This window comes from Ranitomeya variabilis, chromosome 3 (assembly GCF_051348905.1).
Source record: "Ranitomeya variabilis isolate aRanVar5 chromosome 3, aRanVar5.hap1, whole genome shotgun sequence".
Lineage (NCBI taxonomy): Eukaryota > Metazoa > Chordata > Amphibia > Anura > Dendrobatidae > Ranitomeya > Ranitomeya variabilis.
Window position 1 is genome coordinate 385,579,084 of NC_135234.1, and position 20,919 is coordinate 385,600,002.

Consider the following 20,919-nt stretch of genomic DNA (forward strand, 5'->3'; position numbering starts at 1 on the left):
GCTTCACCTTTCTAATCAAAGCTACACCTGTGACTGCAATACGCTCTCATGGCCTCTCTACGCCACTGTGCGCATTCTGGAAAGCACAAATAGCTCCCCCTAGCTGTAACAGGGGTCACTGCCTCACAGTCTATAAATATCATTAGGAAGATCTCTGTCCTGTTCATTCATCTATTTGTACATGGTAATAAGATCTCACCTAACCTTTCATTTTTCCAAACTGAATAACCCCAAGATTGATAATTTGTCTCCCTTAATAACCTTTGTTGCTCTTCCCTGCACCTGCTCTTGTTCAGCTATGTTTTTCTTATACACATAAGCTCCTGCAAGAGCTAAAAAGTTTCATCCACTGCAAATGATTACAAGTCATAGTCACTAGGAATAAGCAGACCTGTGGAAGCTCAGGTTCATTGGGTTCACCTGAACTTTAGTCCAAAGTTCGCTTTGGGTACCACAACTGTACCTGAATTTGAACTAGAACCTGAACCCTATGGAAATCAAAAGGGATCCGAACTTTGAAGCTGGAAAATATCTCTATATCTATTTCTCTCTCACTCTCTGTTCTCCCGGAACTCCGAACACAAAGACGGACTTCCAGGATAAGTCCATGTTCAGAATTCAGCATCGGTCACTAGTTGTCCGGTACCGACCCCGAACTTTACAGTTCAGGTTTGCTCATCTCTACTAGTCACCCAATAAAGCCAATGACACAATGACAGTTCCTTAAAACTATCACCTTAAAGAAGCAGTCCCAGCTAAATTTGTATTCACTAATGCCTTCTAAATGTATGTGTAGTTCAAGTGCATTAAAATACTCCATGACTGCTGCGTTCTCCGGTTTATAGCACAACTCAGGAACTCTTCTGGACCTCTTGACTGCTCTTCAGCTTTGTGAACTGACACAGGGTCCACTGTGTGGGGCGGTAGCTGCTTTCCCAATGTAATTCTATGATACGCGGAAAAGATCTCCACAGACTTACATTGTGTGAGCCGATTACTCTAAGTGGAGTTCACATGGTCTAGAAGTGGAGCGGTTCGGTGCTGCAAAATGGAGATGACAGATCAGCAAGTATTTTAATGCACTACACACATTTAGAAAGGATTAGGAAATAAAAATGTAGCTACTTTTAGAGATATGAATCTACAATGTGTGGCACGCTGACACCTGAAGTCCACAAATGACTGAACTGAGCAGCACAGACCCAGGGGCGGACATACCATTGCTGCAACCTGTGAAGCTACACAAGGGCCCAAGAGATAAGGAGGCCCTTCCCATCTCCAAAACAAATGGAATTGTACATTATCATTGGACTGCAAGGGACCCATATATTGTTCTTGCACAGGGACCTCGTCTGTCTGTGTCCATTGTATAGATCAGTTGTACCCTTATGCTTTTTACAAAGGTACATTTCATGGATTTGTTCTTTATAGATATTCACATTTTGTCTCATAGGTGAATATGCTGATTGGCATAATTGTCTTCAACAAACTAATGTCACGGGACGGTATATCAGACAAGTCCAAAAAGCAGAGAGCCGGGTGAGTGAACGTCTCTGTTTTCCAGAAAAGCATCACAACCTGCATTTTGTTCCTGCTCTATATGTTCGGACATATTCCTCCATGTGTTACGTTTTTGGGTCTATCTTGCAATCTGTGCATTGAAGTAAGGGTCATTTTTGTATCCTCCTAATGTTAGCGTCTGTCTATGTTGTTGGTGTGTATCTGCACTGCTTGTTAAAGGGCATAAGTTACAGTTTAGAGGAACTTTCAACTATGGGTATGAAGTCAGTGGTGAAAGCAGTATTTGCCACATGTGCACAATGAAAATCCTTCCAAACTGCAAATTTAGGGCTACGCGTTTCTCCTGCCAACACAATTTTTCTAGTTCATAGGCAGATTGATGTGCGGGGAGTATTATCTAATCATTTTTCTTTGATAGAATTGCTGAATAAACTTCAGAAATCATCTGAAAAATGTCTCATAATAGTATAACACTTAAAGTAAGTGCACTCGCTCCTTTATCTAGCTGTAATAGTTCTGCTTTTTTATATTGCATGTACCAGCACCCCCCAAAATACCAGCATCGCCCCATAGTCCTCTCTACTACTGCACTGTACCTCCTATCATTCAGATAATTGATAGCTGCTCACCGGGTGCTGGTAGTGCCAACTTTTAAGGCTATTTTCTAGATGCCCATGGCTGTAAGATTACCAAACAAAGGTACTAGTATTTTAGTGCTTTTCTTAGATTTTTTTATTTCACATTAGATTATTTTTTCTTAATTTATCAAAGTTTGAGGTGTTTTCAGAATCTGACACTATTCGGTGTTTGCTACTCACCATAAGTGTATGAAGACTATAGGTGACGGCATAACGCTTTATAACTCGGTTTTAATGCGTGTTAATATATCTAATTAGTAAGCTATAAAATTAGTAATAAAAGGTATGGCTTCTTTTATATCAGGTCCCTTAAAACACTCTTAATTAGTCTAATTCTTATCACCTTCCAACTCCTTCCAATAAATGGTGATGAAGATATATCTGCGAGAACCTTGGATGGTGATGGAGCTGCTAATTGGATCACTGGCTATTTCAATCCATTATCATGTAGGAAATCTTAACCACTTGGCGGTAGTGTTCAACATATAGCCCTAATAATGTCATGCAGTGTACATCCCCCACTGAGCAAACGTGAAGGCTAACCATGGCAGCATGTAGAACTGCCTTACTAGCATTTTTAGCATCCTTACAAAGGCATGGCATCTTCGGCGGCTTAGCGGTTCACCACACATGAGTTTTCCAACCAAGTGCCCGTAAATACTGAAAGGAATTAAGTATGCATGCCCAGTCTTTGTCCTGTTTTTCATCAAGAACAAGATAAAATCTAGTCATATTATAAATACTCTGGGCAAGGACATTGATTAAGTAATAATGTCCAAAGACATACATCAAAGCGGCACATATACAGTTGTGGGTTTGGATGGGCATGCCATTTGTTGGGACAGTTTAGCAGTGAACTTCCTGGTTATATAACATATTTTATTGATAATGCATAGCCCATATCCCTGCTTATCTATTCATTCACTTAGTCATTATATTGATTTTCCAGGCTTCTGCTCAACCTCTGTAGTCACTCTTTGAGAATGCAGATTGCTGAATCCTGTCATTGTGCAATGTTGAAACATTATAATATTGCATTATATTATATGACATTATGGGCGCAGTCAGACGGCCGTATAACACGGACGACGATCACATCGCATTGCTCGGACTGGCCGGCAGCTCTCCTGACCCGAGCATGATAGCATGTATTTTGATGTAGCTGTCAGGCCCCTGTCAGGAGAGCTGCCGAACAGCTGCGATTAGATTGTTGTTCCTGTCATTCGGCCGTCTGACTGCACCCTAAATGTGATTTACAATTTGCTGTCACACGCCGACTAGCATCTTTTTCTGCTTCTCTCAGTAACTGAATGAGTAGAATGATATAATTGAGACCTGGGAAAGGAATTGATTCAATTACAATAAAGACATCAAAAGAGTCCTTGGGGGTCTACTAGTGATTAGTGGGCCCTCGAGACCTTTTTTGGTATATTTGTTGCTTCTCTCAATATTCTATTGAGAGAAGTGGATGAGAAACTACTATTCAACTGCTTGCAGTCACGTGACCGCGCTCGAGGAGGCAACAGAGCAGAATCCCGATAGTGTATGTATTGCACACTGTCAGGATTCAGCAGTCACAAAGATTGACTGCAGAATTTTAGCTAAAGCCTGGAAAAACCTGATAAGATGTGCGGAGATGCTTAATGATATGTAGTGGGCATGTTCCTGAGGTGTGAATAGATTACACTGCTTATGAAAGAAATGTGCAGATTCACACTTGCAGAAAAAGTTCATATTGTAATTGTTAAATGTATGTCCTGTGTTTGTGTGTGTAACTGTGTGTCGCTGTGTGTAGATGCAATGTACCATCCCCCTGCAGTGAAATGCTAGTCATGGATCACAGATCCCAGGTCATTTATGCAGTTACATTTGATACAAAAAGCATAATTCAATTGTGTACTAGAAAGTATAGAAGTTTCTCTCCAGATATTGTTGGATGACATGACTGGTTATATGGGGGGTACAGTATCTGGAGAGAGACACAGATGGTCAAAGCCAAAATACAAATTTCGGGGTAAAGGTGATGGAGGTTCCCCTTCCTTGTATCCATCTCATGCTAACCAGGTTCTGCCTTCCTGCCGGTTCAGAGCTGATCTAACACACTTCCTTTTATTTCTCTCTCCCATCTTCGCTCTATTATCTCTTTCTTGTGTGCCCTATCCTCCGCCCCATGGCTTTTCCCTTCTGTCTCTGTATTCCTCATATCTGCGCCTTCCTGTCTTTCCCTACCAACCCGACCTCCTTCATCCCCCATGTATTCTAATTCTGTATGATGGATTTTATATTGATGTGTAAATGTGTCTTCTTTTATGCATGCATAAAATTACTTTTTTTTTGCATGAAAACACAAACAATATGTGTTATGTGCCTTTGTGTTTTTGTGTCACCTTTTTAATTTTACTATATATATATAAAAAAAATCTATTTATCCGCCAATCTATCTGCATTTGTGTTTTTGGACCCAACATTCTGCAATTCTTTACCTTGCTATAAAATATTTCTATTTTTCCCTCTGGTTCTTTTGTTTTTTCACTAAATCTTCACTATTCTGCATGGTCTTGGCTTGTTGTGATGTGGTGTTGCAGAATTGAGATATCCTGCAGGAACCTGCCGCTGATATGTTCCACATGTGGAGTGTTGCCCAGCGCAAATCTATCCGCAGCTACTGCCAACAATGCTGTGTTAGTTTTTTTCTCCTCTCCTTCTTCCTTCCTTCAGCTACACAAAAGCATTGCACATAATACACACATATAAAAGCATGCAAACATACACATTAATACTTTTCTATAGATGTGCACCGTCATGCAATGTCATCTGTGGCAGTGTAGTGTTAAAACATATAGAAACCAAGGTCTTCTGCCTCATTCAGGTTCAAAGATGAAGGCTTCTTTTTATTATTCTCCTTTGAGAATGGAATATTTCCCATCGTATTGGTATGGGACTCACTGTATGTCATTTGTCACCTGCACAGCGTGATGTCTTTCCTGTACTGAAGTGCTGAATTAATGTGCCTGTCCCTAGTCTCTTGTTCTCCCACACGTACCCGCTTATCTGTAGAAATAAAGGCCCTCTCCACCCTTTTATCTGCATGTCACCCATGGTGACAACTACAGTAACTCTTCTTTTCCTCACCTCTCCGCACTACCTTGAGACAATAAGACTTATCCCATAAAGCTGTAGAAGCCTTCACAAGAGAAAACTGAGAGGAGTACATCTGCACACACCTAACCTGGGATTCTTGATCTTTTATCTCTCCTTACCCACACCACTTGCATTTCCCATCATCCTACTGCGCATTTTATTGTGTTACTTGCTTGCTATGGCTTTCCATTTTCTTTAACCCTGTCTCTTCCTTCTAACTTCTCTTACTTTGCATTTTTCATGACATACGTACTTTTTGCTTCTTGCATTATGTTGCACATTTCCTTTTTTATATTGCTTTTGGTTCTGTTTTTTAACACACTTTTATTTCCAATTATTCCACTTATGTTGTTATTATCCTATTTCAATCATTCATGTCTTTCCTCGTGCCTGTCTTTTCACCACTATCTTATTTCTATATCTCTCTTCCCTCTTCTTTCTTTACCCCTTCTTTCGCACCGTGTCTCCACTCCCTTAACACAGGGCATCTCTCTGGAGCTCCTGCGTGGTCCTTCCTCTGCTGGCCCTCACCTGGATGTCTGCAGTATTAGCTATGACTGACCGTCGATCCATCCTCTTCCAAGTCCTGTTTGCAGTATTCAATTCTGTTCAAGGTTGTGTGATCATTACCGTACACTGCTTCCTGCGCCGGGAGGTGAGAACTTTCCATTAATACTCTTTACTTTCTACTTTCCTACAATGCCTTGAAAACAAATCACACTGTCGCTTCTGATAATTAGCACTTTATAGCACATCGGAATAATGTGCTAGTTTATAATGAAGTACTGTAGCTAAACTGATCTAAGATTTTCACAAAAGATAAATACTCATGCTTTATTATACATTTCGTAGTGTTTGTGCATTCCGTATTTAGTGCTAATTTAACATATTTTTATAATTACCTACCATGGACATAGTCACTGCATTCGCTTTGAAACATAAAAAGGTGACATACTTTTGTGTTTTTCTTGTTCCACTTCACAATTGGTGTTGAGAATATGCCTAGGGCTCTTTCTTACAATGGGAACTGCAACATTACCGAATAATGGAACAAGTAATAAACAAGCTTACTGCCCTCTTGTCTTTGGGGTAGGAGCCTTCCATTTCTCAAGTTGGTTTATGTGAGTCAATGCAGATCTTTCTGAATGCCTAACAATTTTATTCTGGGAGGCGAGGGAACTGTTTCTTTTACTGAAGAGTATCTCCTGGAATGAGAAGTCCTTTAAGCCATGAAATGCAAATTTTCTATCCACCAGGAGAAAGAGTGCTGTCTATCTAGGCCCACCTACTGGAGGTGCCTACTCAATAGGTTAATTAGTTCCTATTACCAGTCTGGGGCTGCCCTTTTTATTTAAGAAAAGAATGGGAAACTTCAGACTGGTGAGGTTCCAAGTGTCCCTAATGTCCACCTATAAGACTCAACTTTTGCTAGAACTTTCAGGTTTTAGGATCAAGTCATGCAGAGCAGGATCCTAAAATGCTCCATAGCCCTCCTCGCTGTGAAAAAGTGAGATCTTGGGAGATTTCAATCTTTGCACTAAACCAGTACTTGCTGTATTCTTAATTATTGCTAGAGAAAGGTAACGACTCTAATAATGTTACCGTTCAGTAACAGATTAGTAAAGCACAAAGAAGCTTTGGGTTAGGGAAAATAGCAACATCTCCCTCTATCACAGCGAAGAGGGCCACAGAATATTGGCCGATCCGGTTCCGCATTGGATCCCAGAACCCAGAAGATCTGACCCGACTTTTGGTAGAAAGTCGGGTTCTTTAAAGGGAAATAAGGAACCCTGGGGACCTCTTTTATAATACGTGTTATTTAGAAAATTAACCAGGCTGCCCACTATGTTCTTAAATATAAAGCCCCAATTTGGTGACAGGTGCTCTTTAACACCAATCCTTTAATGAGCCTTGTAACATGGCTAGGTATATAGACCCAAAAGACAGCTAATTCAGAGTTTTTGCTCCTCATGAGCCCAGAGCAGGGCATGCCTGGCTAGAATGAGAGGCCTTAATGTGAGTCTGGGGGAAATACTATTTCTCCATATGGAGATCAACAGCTGGCTTATATTCTTATATGCTAGGCAATTTTCCTTTCAAAAAATGAGAATGCAAATTAGCTCTCCTCCAGGAGAAAGAAAGCTGTCTCTCCAGTGCCACCTGTTGGCGGTCTTAGCTGTCTTTCTCCTGGAGGAGAACTAATTTGTCTCACTTTTCTTCAAATGGTTCAAATGGATTAATGAAGTTTATTAGCAATTATTTGTCATAAGTATTCATATAATGTACTGTGGCTCTACGGCGGCTTAGAAGGAGCATACAATAAACTGTAACATCCACATGCTAAACTAATATTCCTGCATATGTAAAATAGAAACTAGACAAACACTAAAGTATTACACACAGTGATGAGTCTTGGGAGATAGGGAAAGGAGTTAGATGGGAAGACACTGGTGGAAAACTTTATTGAGAGACAGATTCATCGATCTCCAGACTGTTCCAGATGGAATATTCTCTGAATTATCTGTGGATTATACTGTAGAAATCCAGAGAGGACATGCTGTCAATTTCCAAAATAAGTTGGTTCCTGGCTAACTATACACTCTCCATAAAGCAGTTCACAAGGTGCCAGGGTTCCTGGAATGTCCCAATAGGGTAAACCCCAAGAAATAGTTCATGAACTACTAAATGGTAAAGTAGTCTGCTTCTGGGTTTTGCTATCGGTGGCCGTGTCAAAACAATGCATCCGCATACATCCGCATGCCCTACGTACTCTATGTTAAAGATAGGTACACAGGATGCATGCAGAAGAAGGCGGACCTAAACGGAAGAAGTGCAAAAGTGGGATGAACTTAAAGGAGGAAGTACGCAGCCCTCCGCAAAGCCCCGGTACGCAAGTGTGAACATAGGTTAATAAGCCATATGCAAAAGGTACTTTGGGAACTACCAGCTCTTGCACAGGTTGTTGGTGTGCCTTAATGGCCTGATAGACAGACTCTCCAGAATAGCCTTCTATGACAACTCAGCTATACAAGTCAGCTTTTACAGTGGTGGCATTGTGCCCTACAATAGATTCCTCCTTCTTTGTTCAAAGGAAATTGTGGATTATCTTGGGATTGCACAACTCAGGCTAGAGATCTGAGTCACCCGCCAGGCCCGTGGTACTCGGTACTGGGTCCAGTACTCACAGGGGGATGTCACGGTGGCGGCGACCTGGTCCGCGGCCCTGGGCACCCATGTTAAAGGGAATGTCTTTAAAGGGGTTTTGAATAAAGTTTGTGTTTTTGATGCCACCTGTGGTATTTGGTCAGTGGGGACTGACGCTGTTTAAAGGGGTCCCCTGGGGTGATGTTATGGCAGCCAGATGGTATAACTTCCCACAGGTGAAGTAGGTCCCCAGGGCTCCCGGTGTATAGGTGAAGATGGTGAATGGTGCAGTAAAGAACGGAGGATACAGGTTTGCAGTCTCTTTACATGGTTTAATGTATTCTTCAGGCAGCCACAGTCCAGAGCACCAGATCACAGGCGTAGGTAGGGTCCGGCCAGCTTGGAAGCAAGTTCAGAGTCCCCTCTGCCAGGTGGAGATGAAAACCTTCCTCTTAGCGCGGTGGTATTGTAGTCCCTTACTGCCTTTGGCTTCTGGTAAGGTCCTCACAGTTCCCCTCTGTCCTCCATGAAGGTTGGGACACAAACCCGTATGACAGGTGGCTCGAGCCTTTTTACAGGGTCTCTATCACGACCCAGGCTCTATGTGCCACTGTGCCTCCTGGGTGTTAGGGCGGACAGATGATATCTAATCCAGCTGTCCTGCCGGTTTCTGCTGTGCCTCATAGAGTCCGACACAACCTCGGTCTTCCAGCTACAGGGAATCTGCACTCTGCAGGGAGGTAGCCCAGTCACAGCTATCCTCCCCAGTTGTCACACTCCTGTGCTTTGCTCTCCTGCACACTTTCTACAAACTGTTCTTGTCTTCTCAGTTCTCTTTCCCCAGGAGCTGCAGCAACTCTGGCTGCACGACCCCTTCAGTCTTTCTGACACTCAATGTCTGACCGCTCTCTTCCTGTCCTCCTGACAGGCTGCTCCCTCCTCCACTGTCTGCTCCAGACCACTCTCTCACTTCCCCTCCAGCCAGAATATATATCACGAGCAGCTCCCCAGAAAACCGGGTACAGAGCTCCCCCTTCTGGCCTGGAGTGCGAACATGTTGCATGTATGTGGTTACTTGATATAAGAGATCTTCCCTTGCCTCCAAGTGTGACATCACTCTCCCCGTGAGGAAAGCAATGCTACTGTAACAACAAGGACCCTGGAGTGTTACAGATCCTCCAGTCGATGATCCATCACAAGGCAGACAACATCCTAATTGAACCAAGGAAGTTGCTTTTGTTAGAGAAAGAGCTGCCTCTCGTGTGCCAGCTTTGTGCCTTATCATACTACTTCAAAAAGCACATGATGTATAAATATAATAAAGCAGACAAAACTATACTAATACCTGCATTGTGGGAATATTTGTATCAACTAGAGTTAGCATCCATGTAGTTTTACTTTGTAGGGATTAATATGGAGGTATTGAAATATAGCAAATTTCTTTCTCAATGTAGTTTCTCTACATATGTCCTCAGGTTCAAGAAGTGGTCAAATGCCAAATGGGTGGGTGTCGCAGTGATGAAAATGAAGATTCACCAAACTCCTGCAAGAATGGTCAACTCCAGATCATGGTAAGTCAAGGGAAAAAATATATAACTGCAACATTAAAGAAATTTTCCAAAAGTGTTTTGTCTTATTCATGAGAATAGGCTGATTTTAGTCATAAATTCACTGATCCAGAATGACCCAGAAACATTACACTGGGGAAAATCCTTTTTTTAAAAAAAACAAAGCAAATATCACTGACTGAGGTGAACTAAATATTCAATAAAATACAACTTATTAAATTGATTAAAATTCCAATGCCTTTCCACCGTGCTTTATACAGTCTATCCACTGCGGTGCTTGTTGTTTTTTGGGTAATACTGTGGACATTAATAAGACACAAAAATAAACTAGTGACTGACCATGTGTTCCGTAACTTACTTTATATGTGAAATTCTGACTGGCAAATCCACTTATAGGAACTATATTCTATATCCCTTTAGATGATGTTTAGCCATATAGTTGTCCCAATGTTTAACATCAAAGTCCCTATAACCAATACATTGCCCTATGTTATTATTGCACTATCTCTGTAAATAAAATATCCAAAGGTCCACCAAATAAAGAGTCCCTATTCATATGGCTCAATTCACTTATATTTTCTAACACCTAGCAATACAGTGCAAACAAAATATTTGAGTGTGGGGAATAGTACTCCTATTGTATATCACCTAATCCTCAATCTCAGTGGCAGAGCATGCAATCAGTCAGTAGTATATTGATCTCATGTAAAACTGATACATCTAACACCGATACATCTACTAGCTAACTGGCAACAGCGTCTCATCCAGTCCCTACTTTATGCTCTAATATAACATATTCAGCACCCTCCATTATTGCTGGTGGGCACATCAGTAGGTTACTATAATGATCTCTTTGTGCTTCTTAATATTTTAAATACACATGGGAGCATTGCTACTTTGTATGTATTGACCACGATGAGAGCCGCATGCGGCTGCACGAACGCCAGGCATTTATAAAAAAAGCCCTACCCCCCTGCTCTGACGAGGTCTCTCGCAGTGGCCAATCATGCCGTCCCTTTCTCCAATCCAATCACATGTGGCCACGACATATACAATCACCCAAGAGCCATATAGGAAGCATCGGTTTCTATGCTTATAGAACGCCAGAGAGGCTACAAAGGTCATTGACCCTTTCATACCCGATTAACTTCACAGTCAAAATGCCATGCGCTGTTATAAGTGGGTAGGGGATGTTTTTAGTTTGTACAGTAACATCCAGTCAGCAAATCGGGTTTAACCCCCTGACGAAGGAAATAGTCCGAAACGCGCGTTGGGGTGCGGCACCACAGGACACGGCTATCTCAAGGTATATACCCGCATATATTTTATATACATGGTCCCTTCCGGTTTCCTGCACAGTGTTGTACTTTAAGCACGGAAGTTGGCTGCCAGAGTGCAGTCTCAGCACATTGCACTTTTTGTATTATGTTTTAATACACATATATTTCTTTAGCACTACTGCACTTTTAGCAATTGTTGCTAAGTGCAGTCTTAGCACATTGCATGGTGCTTTATGAATTTTGTGATATATAATATTGGATTTCTTCAGCACTTTTGCACTTTGAGTAATTTTTATATTTTTTATACATTTTTAATAGGAGCAGTGAGATTAATATAGCCTGTTCCTGGCAGGGATCCTTTTATGCAATAGTGGGGTAGCCGTCAGATTATATATTATTATTTGTCCTGTGCTGCGTACAGTTATTGATTTTATATGATATAATTTTATGAATTGTTATATATATTGTTGTTGCCGTATATGGTGAATAAAAGTATATTTTTAATATAATTCCTTGCTGTGGTTACTTTCTGGTGATCTGTAGGTAAGTTGATTGGGTCTTTCTCCCCATACTAGTACTGCGCATGTCGTGTCTCCCCCTTTAATGTGGGCTACGGCGGTGAGCCCACATCTTTACCGGCACATGTCAGTTGTTTAAAACATGAGATAAGCTTTGTTTAAAACATGAGATAAGGAAAAGAGACAAAAAAGGCAGTCAAAACACAAGAGAAACACATAAGACACTCACTAAAATATGCAATGGAAAAAACTCAAGTAACCTGATCTACTTAATAGTTTCAGAAAGTATGCAACATCAAAAACTCACTAACAGCTCATTGTGGAAACATGGTTGTGCACATCTGTCTTAATGATGGGTCAAGAGATGCATGCCACATAAAGGAGTGGTCCGAAGGCAAAGTCATTTTCATTCTAATTCCATATCTAATTTAGTGCCATAATCTAAACTATTTTCTAATATATTTGCATTAAAAATCCCTTAGGGTACCGTCTCACTATACGACTTACCAACGATCACGACCTGCGATACGACCTGGCCGTGATCGTTGGTAAGTCGTTGTGTGGTCGCTGGGGAGCTGTCACACAGACCGCTCTCCAGCGACCAACGATGCCGAGGTTCGCTGGTAACCAGGGTAAACATCGGGTTACTAAGCGCAGGGCCGCGCTTAGTAACCCGATGTTTACCGTGGTTACCAGCATAAAAGTAAAAAAAAACAAACAGTACATACTGACCATCTGATGTCCGTCAGGTCCCTTGCCGTCTGCTTCCTGCTCTGACTGAGTGCAGCCGTACAGTGAGAGCAGAGCGCAGCAGTGACGTCACCGTTGTGATCTGCTCCCACTTTCCGGCCGGCAGACAGACAGAGCGGGAAGCAGACGGCAAGGGACCTGACGGACATCAGAAGGTGAGTATGTACGGTTTTTTTTTTTTACTTTACGCTGGTAACCAGGGTAAACATCGGGTTACTAAGCGCGGCCCTGCGCTTAGTAACCCGATGTTTACCCTGGTTACCAGCGAACGCATCGCTGGATCGCTGTCACACACAACGATCCAGCGATGACAGCGGGAGATCCAGCGACGAAAGAAAGTTTCAAACGATGTGCTACGACGTACGATTCTCAGCAGGGTGTCTGATCGCAGTAGCGTGTCAGACACTGCGAGATCGTAACGATATCGCTAGAACGTCACGTATCGTGCCGTCGTAGCGATAAAAATGCCACTGTGTGACGGTACCCTTATACTTCCCCAGCTTCATTGATGAAGCTTCATTTGAGAATCACAGTGTGTGCTGCGATACTCAAATGAAGCGTCATCAGTGAGCAGAGACTGCGGTCCTTGCTGTAGTCTCTGTTCCCTCCCTGTAACAAAGCATCATCAGTGACACTCATTTCAGGGGCTGGGGTAGCCTCTACGCGATGTGGCTGTGACTGTGCGACGTGCACAATGACAGTGCACATTCTCTTGCCAGCTCAGATCACAAGCCGGCAACAACACTTTGTCAGAATTCCCGGCATGCAAAAACCAGTGACGTCACATGCAGAGTAGTAACATTTTTGCGCAACTGCATGTTTCACCAAAAATTTGTGACATTTGAAGGTGCTTTATGCTAGAATACTGGCCAATACACCTACATACGGTAAATATTTGTTTTTTAAGTTTCATGCAACTTGGATAAAATCATTTCTGTCTGGTGAGATTTTATATAATATGTAACAAATGTAATCATTATAACTGTGGGCTAAAATTCACAAGATAAAATGGATATTGTATGTAGGGACAGGAAAGATTCCCCTAATGAAGAGCATGTGCCCACAGGATGTCTATATATGTCATGCATTGAATTGTATCTAATTGAATAACCATACGTCTATTGGTGATATAGTGTAATAAGAATTGTCATTTAAAATCTATCAAATGGATTTAAGTAAGCAAAACATTGTCATTCCTTTTCATTTCCATTGCATATTGTCTTAGGAAAATTTAACCATGCTAAAGCAGAGTTTTCTAAACTGATGAGGTACAGTATTGGTTTAATGCCCTGACAAGTGGGACATGTTATAATTTGCATGAATAGTTAAAGAGGTTGTCCAGGACTAACTATATTATTGACTATATCATTTTTTACTATGAGCCAAAAAACTAACAGGCATGTAGTTGATAACTACCTACCTGTTCTACTCTTTGCTGACTCACAGCAGTCAAGGACTGCTCCTGCCGGCGATTCAGCTGCTCCACGACAACAAAACAGCTTTTCCTCTTCTGTGCTTGCTGACATCATGCTGATTGACAGCTGGCTTCCCGAAGTTAGGCAGCGGGTAGTCAGCTGCCCATCAGCATGACATCGTAAGTCACGCCCCGTCAACAGAGCAGAGTCAAAGACAAGCAGTTGCCTTGTCTACACGACGTCAGTGGAAGCTACACAATGGCCGGCAGGAGTTGCTCTGTGCCGGCAGAGTTCCGCACTGGGCAGAACAGGCAGGTAGTTATCAACTGCCTGCCTGTTAGTTCTTATGCCAGTAGTAAAAAATGAATATAGTCCTGGAAAACCCCTTTAAGTGTTGGCCACACTTTATCTCTTATAGGTTCAGCTCTTGCAATTTTCAGTACAGCTTTCCTCATAGACTACACAGCTCTCCTGTCCACACAATGGCTGCTGATGGGGAAGCATGTGACCAGACCTGTCTGTTATCCTCCTCCAATTTAACAACAACATTCCCATATTGTGTTTTTCAATTGGTGAAGGTTGATGCTCATGTTTGGTCACATTCTCTTCCATGAACAGCCATTGTGTGGACAGTGCAGCTTGTGTAGAAGGTTACGCTATCAAGTGCAAGGGGAGAACCTTTAATACTTACTATATATATTGGTATGCATCTCCTAAATTAGTTACGTGGTACAGTTATTCATAGTGTTATATTGTTGCCCGTTCTTCCTGACTTAATGTCCAAATGTTTTATTCCTACTTATATAGACGGATTTTGAAAAGGATGTTGACCTAGCTTGTCAGTCTGATGAGAAAGGATCGTGGTATACAGCACACGGAGAAACTGGTAAGCATCAAATCTGTCTGCTATCTGTCCACATTAGTACCACGTGACAGTGTATGAAATGGTGACTGTCAAATTCCTTTTAGCTAAAAGACTAAACATAGGAACCTGTTTGGTCTGTAATGAGCTTTTAGTTCAAATTTCTTCTTGTATATTCCACTTTCTGTTTAACCCAGTGAAGTTCAATGAACATCTATTAAAATTAATTGGATCTGACAATTGTTTGGCAAATGTTATCTGTAGTAGAGACTATTGGCAGTGATTCAAGGATAAAGCTGAAAAAAATGTGGCAGAATAAACGCTTAGGAACTGTTCAAACTTTATTGATCAAACTATACTCAGCAGTTCTTTCACTATAGAAAACCACAGCTGAAAAGCGATCAGTAGAAAACTGTCAAATGCTCAGATTCATTTTCCACCACAGAACATCTGGTGGTTTCACCAGGTAACCCTTCTGCAGTGATTATCTGCCTTCTTTAATTAAAAATGTAAATCATTGGCCCAAATATTGCACTCTTCACATAATTTTAGGGGATAATTCACAACATCCAAGAATATACTTTATTTCAATGGATATTCTTCAGTAATGATTGACTTAACAATAAACCATTGGGCAATACTTGCAGATGACATCTCAAGATGATTCTTTAGATTAACTATCAGTCACTGATATTTATCTCCATTTGTTTCAGTTCTCTTCAAAGAACTAAATACATGCCACCCTTCTAGCGTGACTGGGGCTCTATCCAGAATATCTTTAGATGACGAAGATGACTTAAAGCTGCACAAAGGTGTTGATGGGCTTAGCTTCTCCCACCTTCCTGGGAACCTCTCCTCCCCTGGGGGCATTCTTCTGCAGGTGCCCAAAATCACCCACAATCAAGTGAATGAGCTTAATGAACCACTTCCAAAGAAAGAGATTAATTTGGACCGTGGTCCACTTTATTTGTGTCCAGAGGGAAATTTGTGGCCTTTAGACTTTGGGGATGCTCCTCAGGAGCCATCACTGGAAAGTGAATATATGGTTCTCCCCAGACGGACTTTGAGTCTCAAACCTTTTAATCGGGACCAAGGAAAACTCAACATGAAGCTTTCCGAATTTGGAAAAGGGCGTCAGCAAAGTGAAACGGATAGTTACCCTAACTTCCTATCAGTGGACCACATAAATGTCAATCTCACCCCGCCCTATGTTCCAGCACAGCATCAATATGGATTACCATTTAAACAACCACCCTCTGTCCGGCAGATCCTGGCATCAGAGATGAATGAGCGGAGTCGTACAATGCCCCGCACGGTGCCTGGTGCATCTCTGAGTGCTGGATCTCTAGAGGTAAGAGGTGAAAGAAATCTTAAAGGTTTTGTCTGCTTTTCTTGCGTGCATTGTTTATGTCAATTCTGTCTTGAAAAGATCCCTTTTCCCACCATTGCCCCTTTTTCCATATCACGTTTCATTGTCATTCCCCTATTGTTTTTTGTTAAAAAACCTTTTTCCTCTTACTCTTGTTCCAAGTAAGGTCCTTCCATGTTGCACTTCTCAGTCTCAGTGTTTGTGTGGACACCTTTCTCCCTTCTCTCAATCCATCTTCCTCCCTTCCTCCCTTTTTCTTTTCCTCCTCACATAGAAACCACACCAACCTGTCCCTGTGTTTCTCCCTCAGCGGAAGAGATTGAGATACTCAGATTTGGACTTTGAGGTGAGAACTTTTCCCTGCACTCAATCCCATGTCTGTATAGTAGCACTGGGATCTGCACTGCATGATACTTTTCATTAAATATACACCGTCATGATAACGAGAGCTGCTAGTGGTTTGGTTTGGGTGGCAATGTGGTAATACTATAGTTGACTTTTTGCAGAAAGTGATGCACACAAGAAAGAGACACTCAGAGCTTTATCATGAACTGAACCGCAAGTTCCATACACTGGAAAGGTACCGGGATGCCAGTGCAAAGGTGCGCTATCAATCTATCTGTTCTACGTCATTTGAGCGTTATTGTTGAGCTTTTCATTTCCATTTTATTATGACTTCAGTGAAATGTGAGTTTAAATAGGTAGCACCATCTCACAGTTATGGCATTTCCCAGAGACCTGTTGTCCAGATCCCCACCGATAACTTTATAATTGGTGGGGGTCTAAACCATGGGACCCCACCAATCCTGAGAATGAAGGAGCAGCAGTGATGATTTTCCTGCATAGTGGTGATCCCAGTCACTCTGTTGTGCCTCCACTTGAATGAAGCCATGCTGTAGTTCCCTGCACAGCTGGTTGCCAAGAGGGCCACTGAGCAGAGACAAAGAGTAAAGGTGGCACAGCACAACACCCACTTTGCAGCCTGTTTATCGTCTTTATCACTGTTTTAACAATGGTAGAAAATGATATTGTATAATACTAAAACTAAATGTTTTTTTGAATGCTTTTAATTTTCTACCCTCATATCCCAAAAAGTTATTACACCACAGAGTGAAGTATAGCAACATTTTGAGTAATGTACCCTTTGTCAGGGTATGGACAGGGTATGTGTGGAGTGTCCTTTTTGGATGAAAAAAATGCAAAATATCCAATTGTACCAGTATATGAAAGGTAGGAATCACTGGGCTAACAAGGAATCAATCCAAAAAGTGTGGAAATTACTATTGCCCATAGGAGAATGACCCAGTGGATATGGAGGAATTTCCACAATATTAATTCATTTTTGGATTAATTAGGGAGTACACCCTTTACATTTTTGTAAATCTTGTATTATCTATTTTCTTGGGACAACACTGAAGATATGACACTTTGTTATAAAGTAAAGTAGTCAGTGTACAGCTTGTATAACAGTGTACATTTGGTGTGTCCTCTAAATAACTCAACACACAGCCATTAATGTCTGAACTGCTGGCAACAAAACTGAGTACACTCCCATGCAGCACTTGTGTCTCAATCTCGTTATTTCTACACCAGTGTTCCCAAGTCTGCCTGCTAGACCTTCAGTTCCTTTATTCCACTACGCCGTCTCAGGGTCCCCACTATCACATGGCTATCTCCTGCACAAATCTGGCCTTGTATGCCAGAAGCTGAACTCCTCAGTCTGCTGCTTCTTCCTCACACACATGAGACCATGGCTTCCCTTCTGCCGCTATCTCCACATCTTTCTGCCACTCCGTAAATTCAGTTGCTGGCTTGCTACCTTTGTATCTGGATCTCCTCCTTAGCACACACACACCAGTATGACAGTCTGGCAGTTTCACTCTCTTTTTCTTCTCTCTGACACACTGCACACTTAGGTACTCCTGGAACTTCTAACAACTTCTCCTTTTGGTTCCTGAAAAGCCCTCCCAGCAAACTATTAACTCTCTCGGTGTACTGTTACATTGGTGATGCTAGTAGTACAGTTGTCAGAGTACTCAACCCAGTATCTTTTCTTTCTCTTATGCCTGACTTTGTTCCTACCCTTGTTGTATGATGCAGAGAGATAAACGTTGGAGTATATCCTCAGGAGGAGCAGTGGAAAGAACCTCAGCTAGCGTGAGTAATATTGTAATAGTGTAATAGTGGTACTTCTACTGGTAATTGTAATATTGTAAATGTGAGAATTAATATGGGCCAAAAATGAAAGACAAATATGTGCTATGCCCATTAGATCCTAATTGCTAAGCATATTTCTAGTTTTAAAGGGAATCTGTCAGCAGGTTTTGTTATATAATCTGTGAACACCATGAGTTAGGGGTTGATACACTGATTTCAGTGATGTGTCAGTTTTTTATCAGCAGGAAATGATCTGCTGGACTAGCTGCCCATGTGCCTCCTAGTCCAACCATTCGTTCTCTAATGATTATCAGCTTACTGTCAATATGTAATGTACATAGAAAGCTGCTAATCTGTATTGTGGGCGAGGTTAGCTTTATGAACACTGCTACATCTAAAGCAGAGAAAACTCTGATTGTATCACAACTACTGTACCCAGTAAAGTTAGTGATATGTTGCTGAAATTATTGTTTTCCCTTCATTATGCTGCTCTCAGATAAGGTAGCAAAAACCTGCTGACAGATTCCCATTAAGGGCTTGTAGAGATTTTTAGTCTACCTATATGTAGAGAATACAACGGCTGGTGACCCAATATGGTAGATGATCAATGTTGCTTCTACAATACAGGGAGACTCTTAATTACTAGAAGTTGTCATTGTGGTTGATTGATTTGAAAGTCAACTTGATACCTATTCTAGTGTTAATCTGCAAGTTGTTGGAACAGCAAAATTCAGTCCTATGGGAAACGTAGATCAATCATTTGTATTATACCAGCCAAACAGCATCTAATGTGGGATATAGTAACTCCTTAAGAAAAAGGCAGCCATCAACACATTTTGTGTGTGCAAAACCTGAAGAATTATGGCTTTGTGCTCCAGCTGGTGGTTTAGTATAATTTCTGTCTCCTGAAGATAATAAAATATTAATGCAAATCAGAGATTACTTTAATTACAAAAAAAGAGCAATTATAGAAGACCCACCATGAAATGATCTACTGCCCTCATATTCCACAAGGTATTTTGTATCTGAAAAATGCCTGCATGAAGTTTTAATGAGGAGGTTACATATTACATACTCAAAAAAATAATATCAGTAAAATGTGATTAGGTATATGTCCTATATTAAAGCGCAAATCAGTTAGAGGTTTTCTGTAGTTCTTTAGATCTGTAACATTTATCAGATAAACTGTTCTTAATCTTTTTTTATGGTGATTTAGATTTATTTTTTGCATACTTTTATGGCTTTTCAATATTATTTAAATATTTTACTGAAGGTTAGATTTTGTTGTATGTTAATTTGTGGATGTTCGGTGAAACGTTGCATGTAGCATTTTTTTTGCTGCTGTTTTTATACAAATTAAAAGCTACATTTCAGAAAACTCATGCACACGCTTGCTGTTTTTTTCCTGGCTATATTTGAGAACTGCAACATGTCAATTTTAGCGTTTTTCCAGTGTTTTTTCACCCTTTTTGGTGAATAAAACTAACATTATTAAACATGTACTGAAGACAAAACACATGAATAATAAAAAAATGCATTCAAAACGGTGTGAGAATGCCGCAGTAATGTCGCAGTAAAAACGCTAGGTGTGAACATAACCTTAGACTAAACATGAAACAAAGAAATGGGCGGCACTGCTTTCCACATGAAGACCTTCAGCTTGCATGAAAATCAGGTGTATTCATTAGGGGAAACGCTATATATCATTCACCTCCAGTTACCGGGTGCTCCTCCAGGAAACCTTAGACAAGACAATTTGTTGCAAAATGAAGAAAGAAGGGGAAGGCACTCACCGAACTGGAACTTGACTTGTCTTTATTAAATGTCCATTAAAACATCATGGCCAGGAGAATGAACAAGGAGCTTTTGTGAGCAGTGTACGGACGATGGCCGTTTTGCTTTCTCTCTGCGCTTCCCACGAAGTGCAGAGAGAGCACAAAACGGCCATCGTCCGTACACTGCTCACAAAAGACAAGTCAAGTTCCAGTTCGGTGAGTGCCTTCCCCTTCTTTCTTAATTTTGCAACAAATAACCTTAGACTAACCTGTCTTTGTCTAAAGTTCTTTTTTAACCTTCAGTCTTCTGGTTTACACATATATTGATGATATGTGATAGAAAGATTGTATGGTTTTCTACATGTCTAATGGACGCACTTTCATCATAGCGAGATACAACGTTCTTTAAATTAGCTTCATCCATTGATGTCATTGGAAAATGATGCCAACATTCAGTTATTTCGGGTCAAATTGACATGTCAATTTCCTAAGGTCAAATGCATTTATTTGGAAAGCAGTTTCATTCATTGATTTCCTTACAGTTCTATTTATCATCAGATTCATTTATTGAGTCATCGATTCATCCTCTCGTGCCTTCATAGAAATGTATTTATTGCATTCGGTGCATCCATATTACTCATTTACCCATAGCTGGTGTGATACATATCCAAGTACATGGGTGTGTTTACGATTATCATCCACTGCAAATACTCTACTCTTGGAAGATTGCATTATTGATATGTGGTGGAATATACCTGTGAGATGAATCAGTGATTTTTAT

At 41.1% G+C, this 20,919-nt stretch overlaps 1 protein-coding gene across 10 annotated transcripts in view; it reads left to right on the forward strand.

Moving 5' to 3' along the window:
• ADGRB2 (adhesion G protein-coupled receptor B2) overlaps positions 1-20,919 on the forward strand; it is a 666,055-nt gene that overhangs the window by 643,800 nt on the left and 1,336 nt on the right. For 2 of the 10 annotated variants that reach the window (XM_077296045.1, XM_077296047.1), the window contains 9 exons: positions 1,454-1,539; positions 4,745-4,840; positions 5,784-5,955; positions 9,920-10,015; positions 14,783-14,861; positions 15,551-16,188; positions 16,481-16,552; positions 16,713-16,808; positions 18,307-18,363. In XM_077296045.1, coding sequence (XP_077152160.1) covers positions 1,454-1,539; positions 4,745-4,840; positions 5,784-5,955; positions 9,920-10,015; positions 14,783-14,861; positions 15,551-16,188; positions 16,481-16,552; positions 16,713-16,808; positions 18,307-18,363 — 1,392 coding nt within the window. The remainder of the gene's footprint in view (positions 1-1,453; positions 1,540-4,744; positions 4,841-5,783; positions 5,956-9,919; positions 10,016-14,782; positions 14,862-15,550; positions 16,189-16,480; positions 16,553-16,712; positions 16,809-18,306; positions 18,364-20,919) is intronic. The other 8 variants (XM_077296048.1, XM_077296041.1, XM_077296046.1 and 5 more) reach the window with 5 other exon arrangements.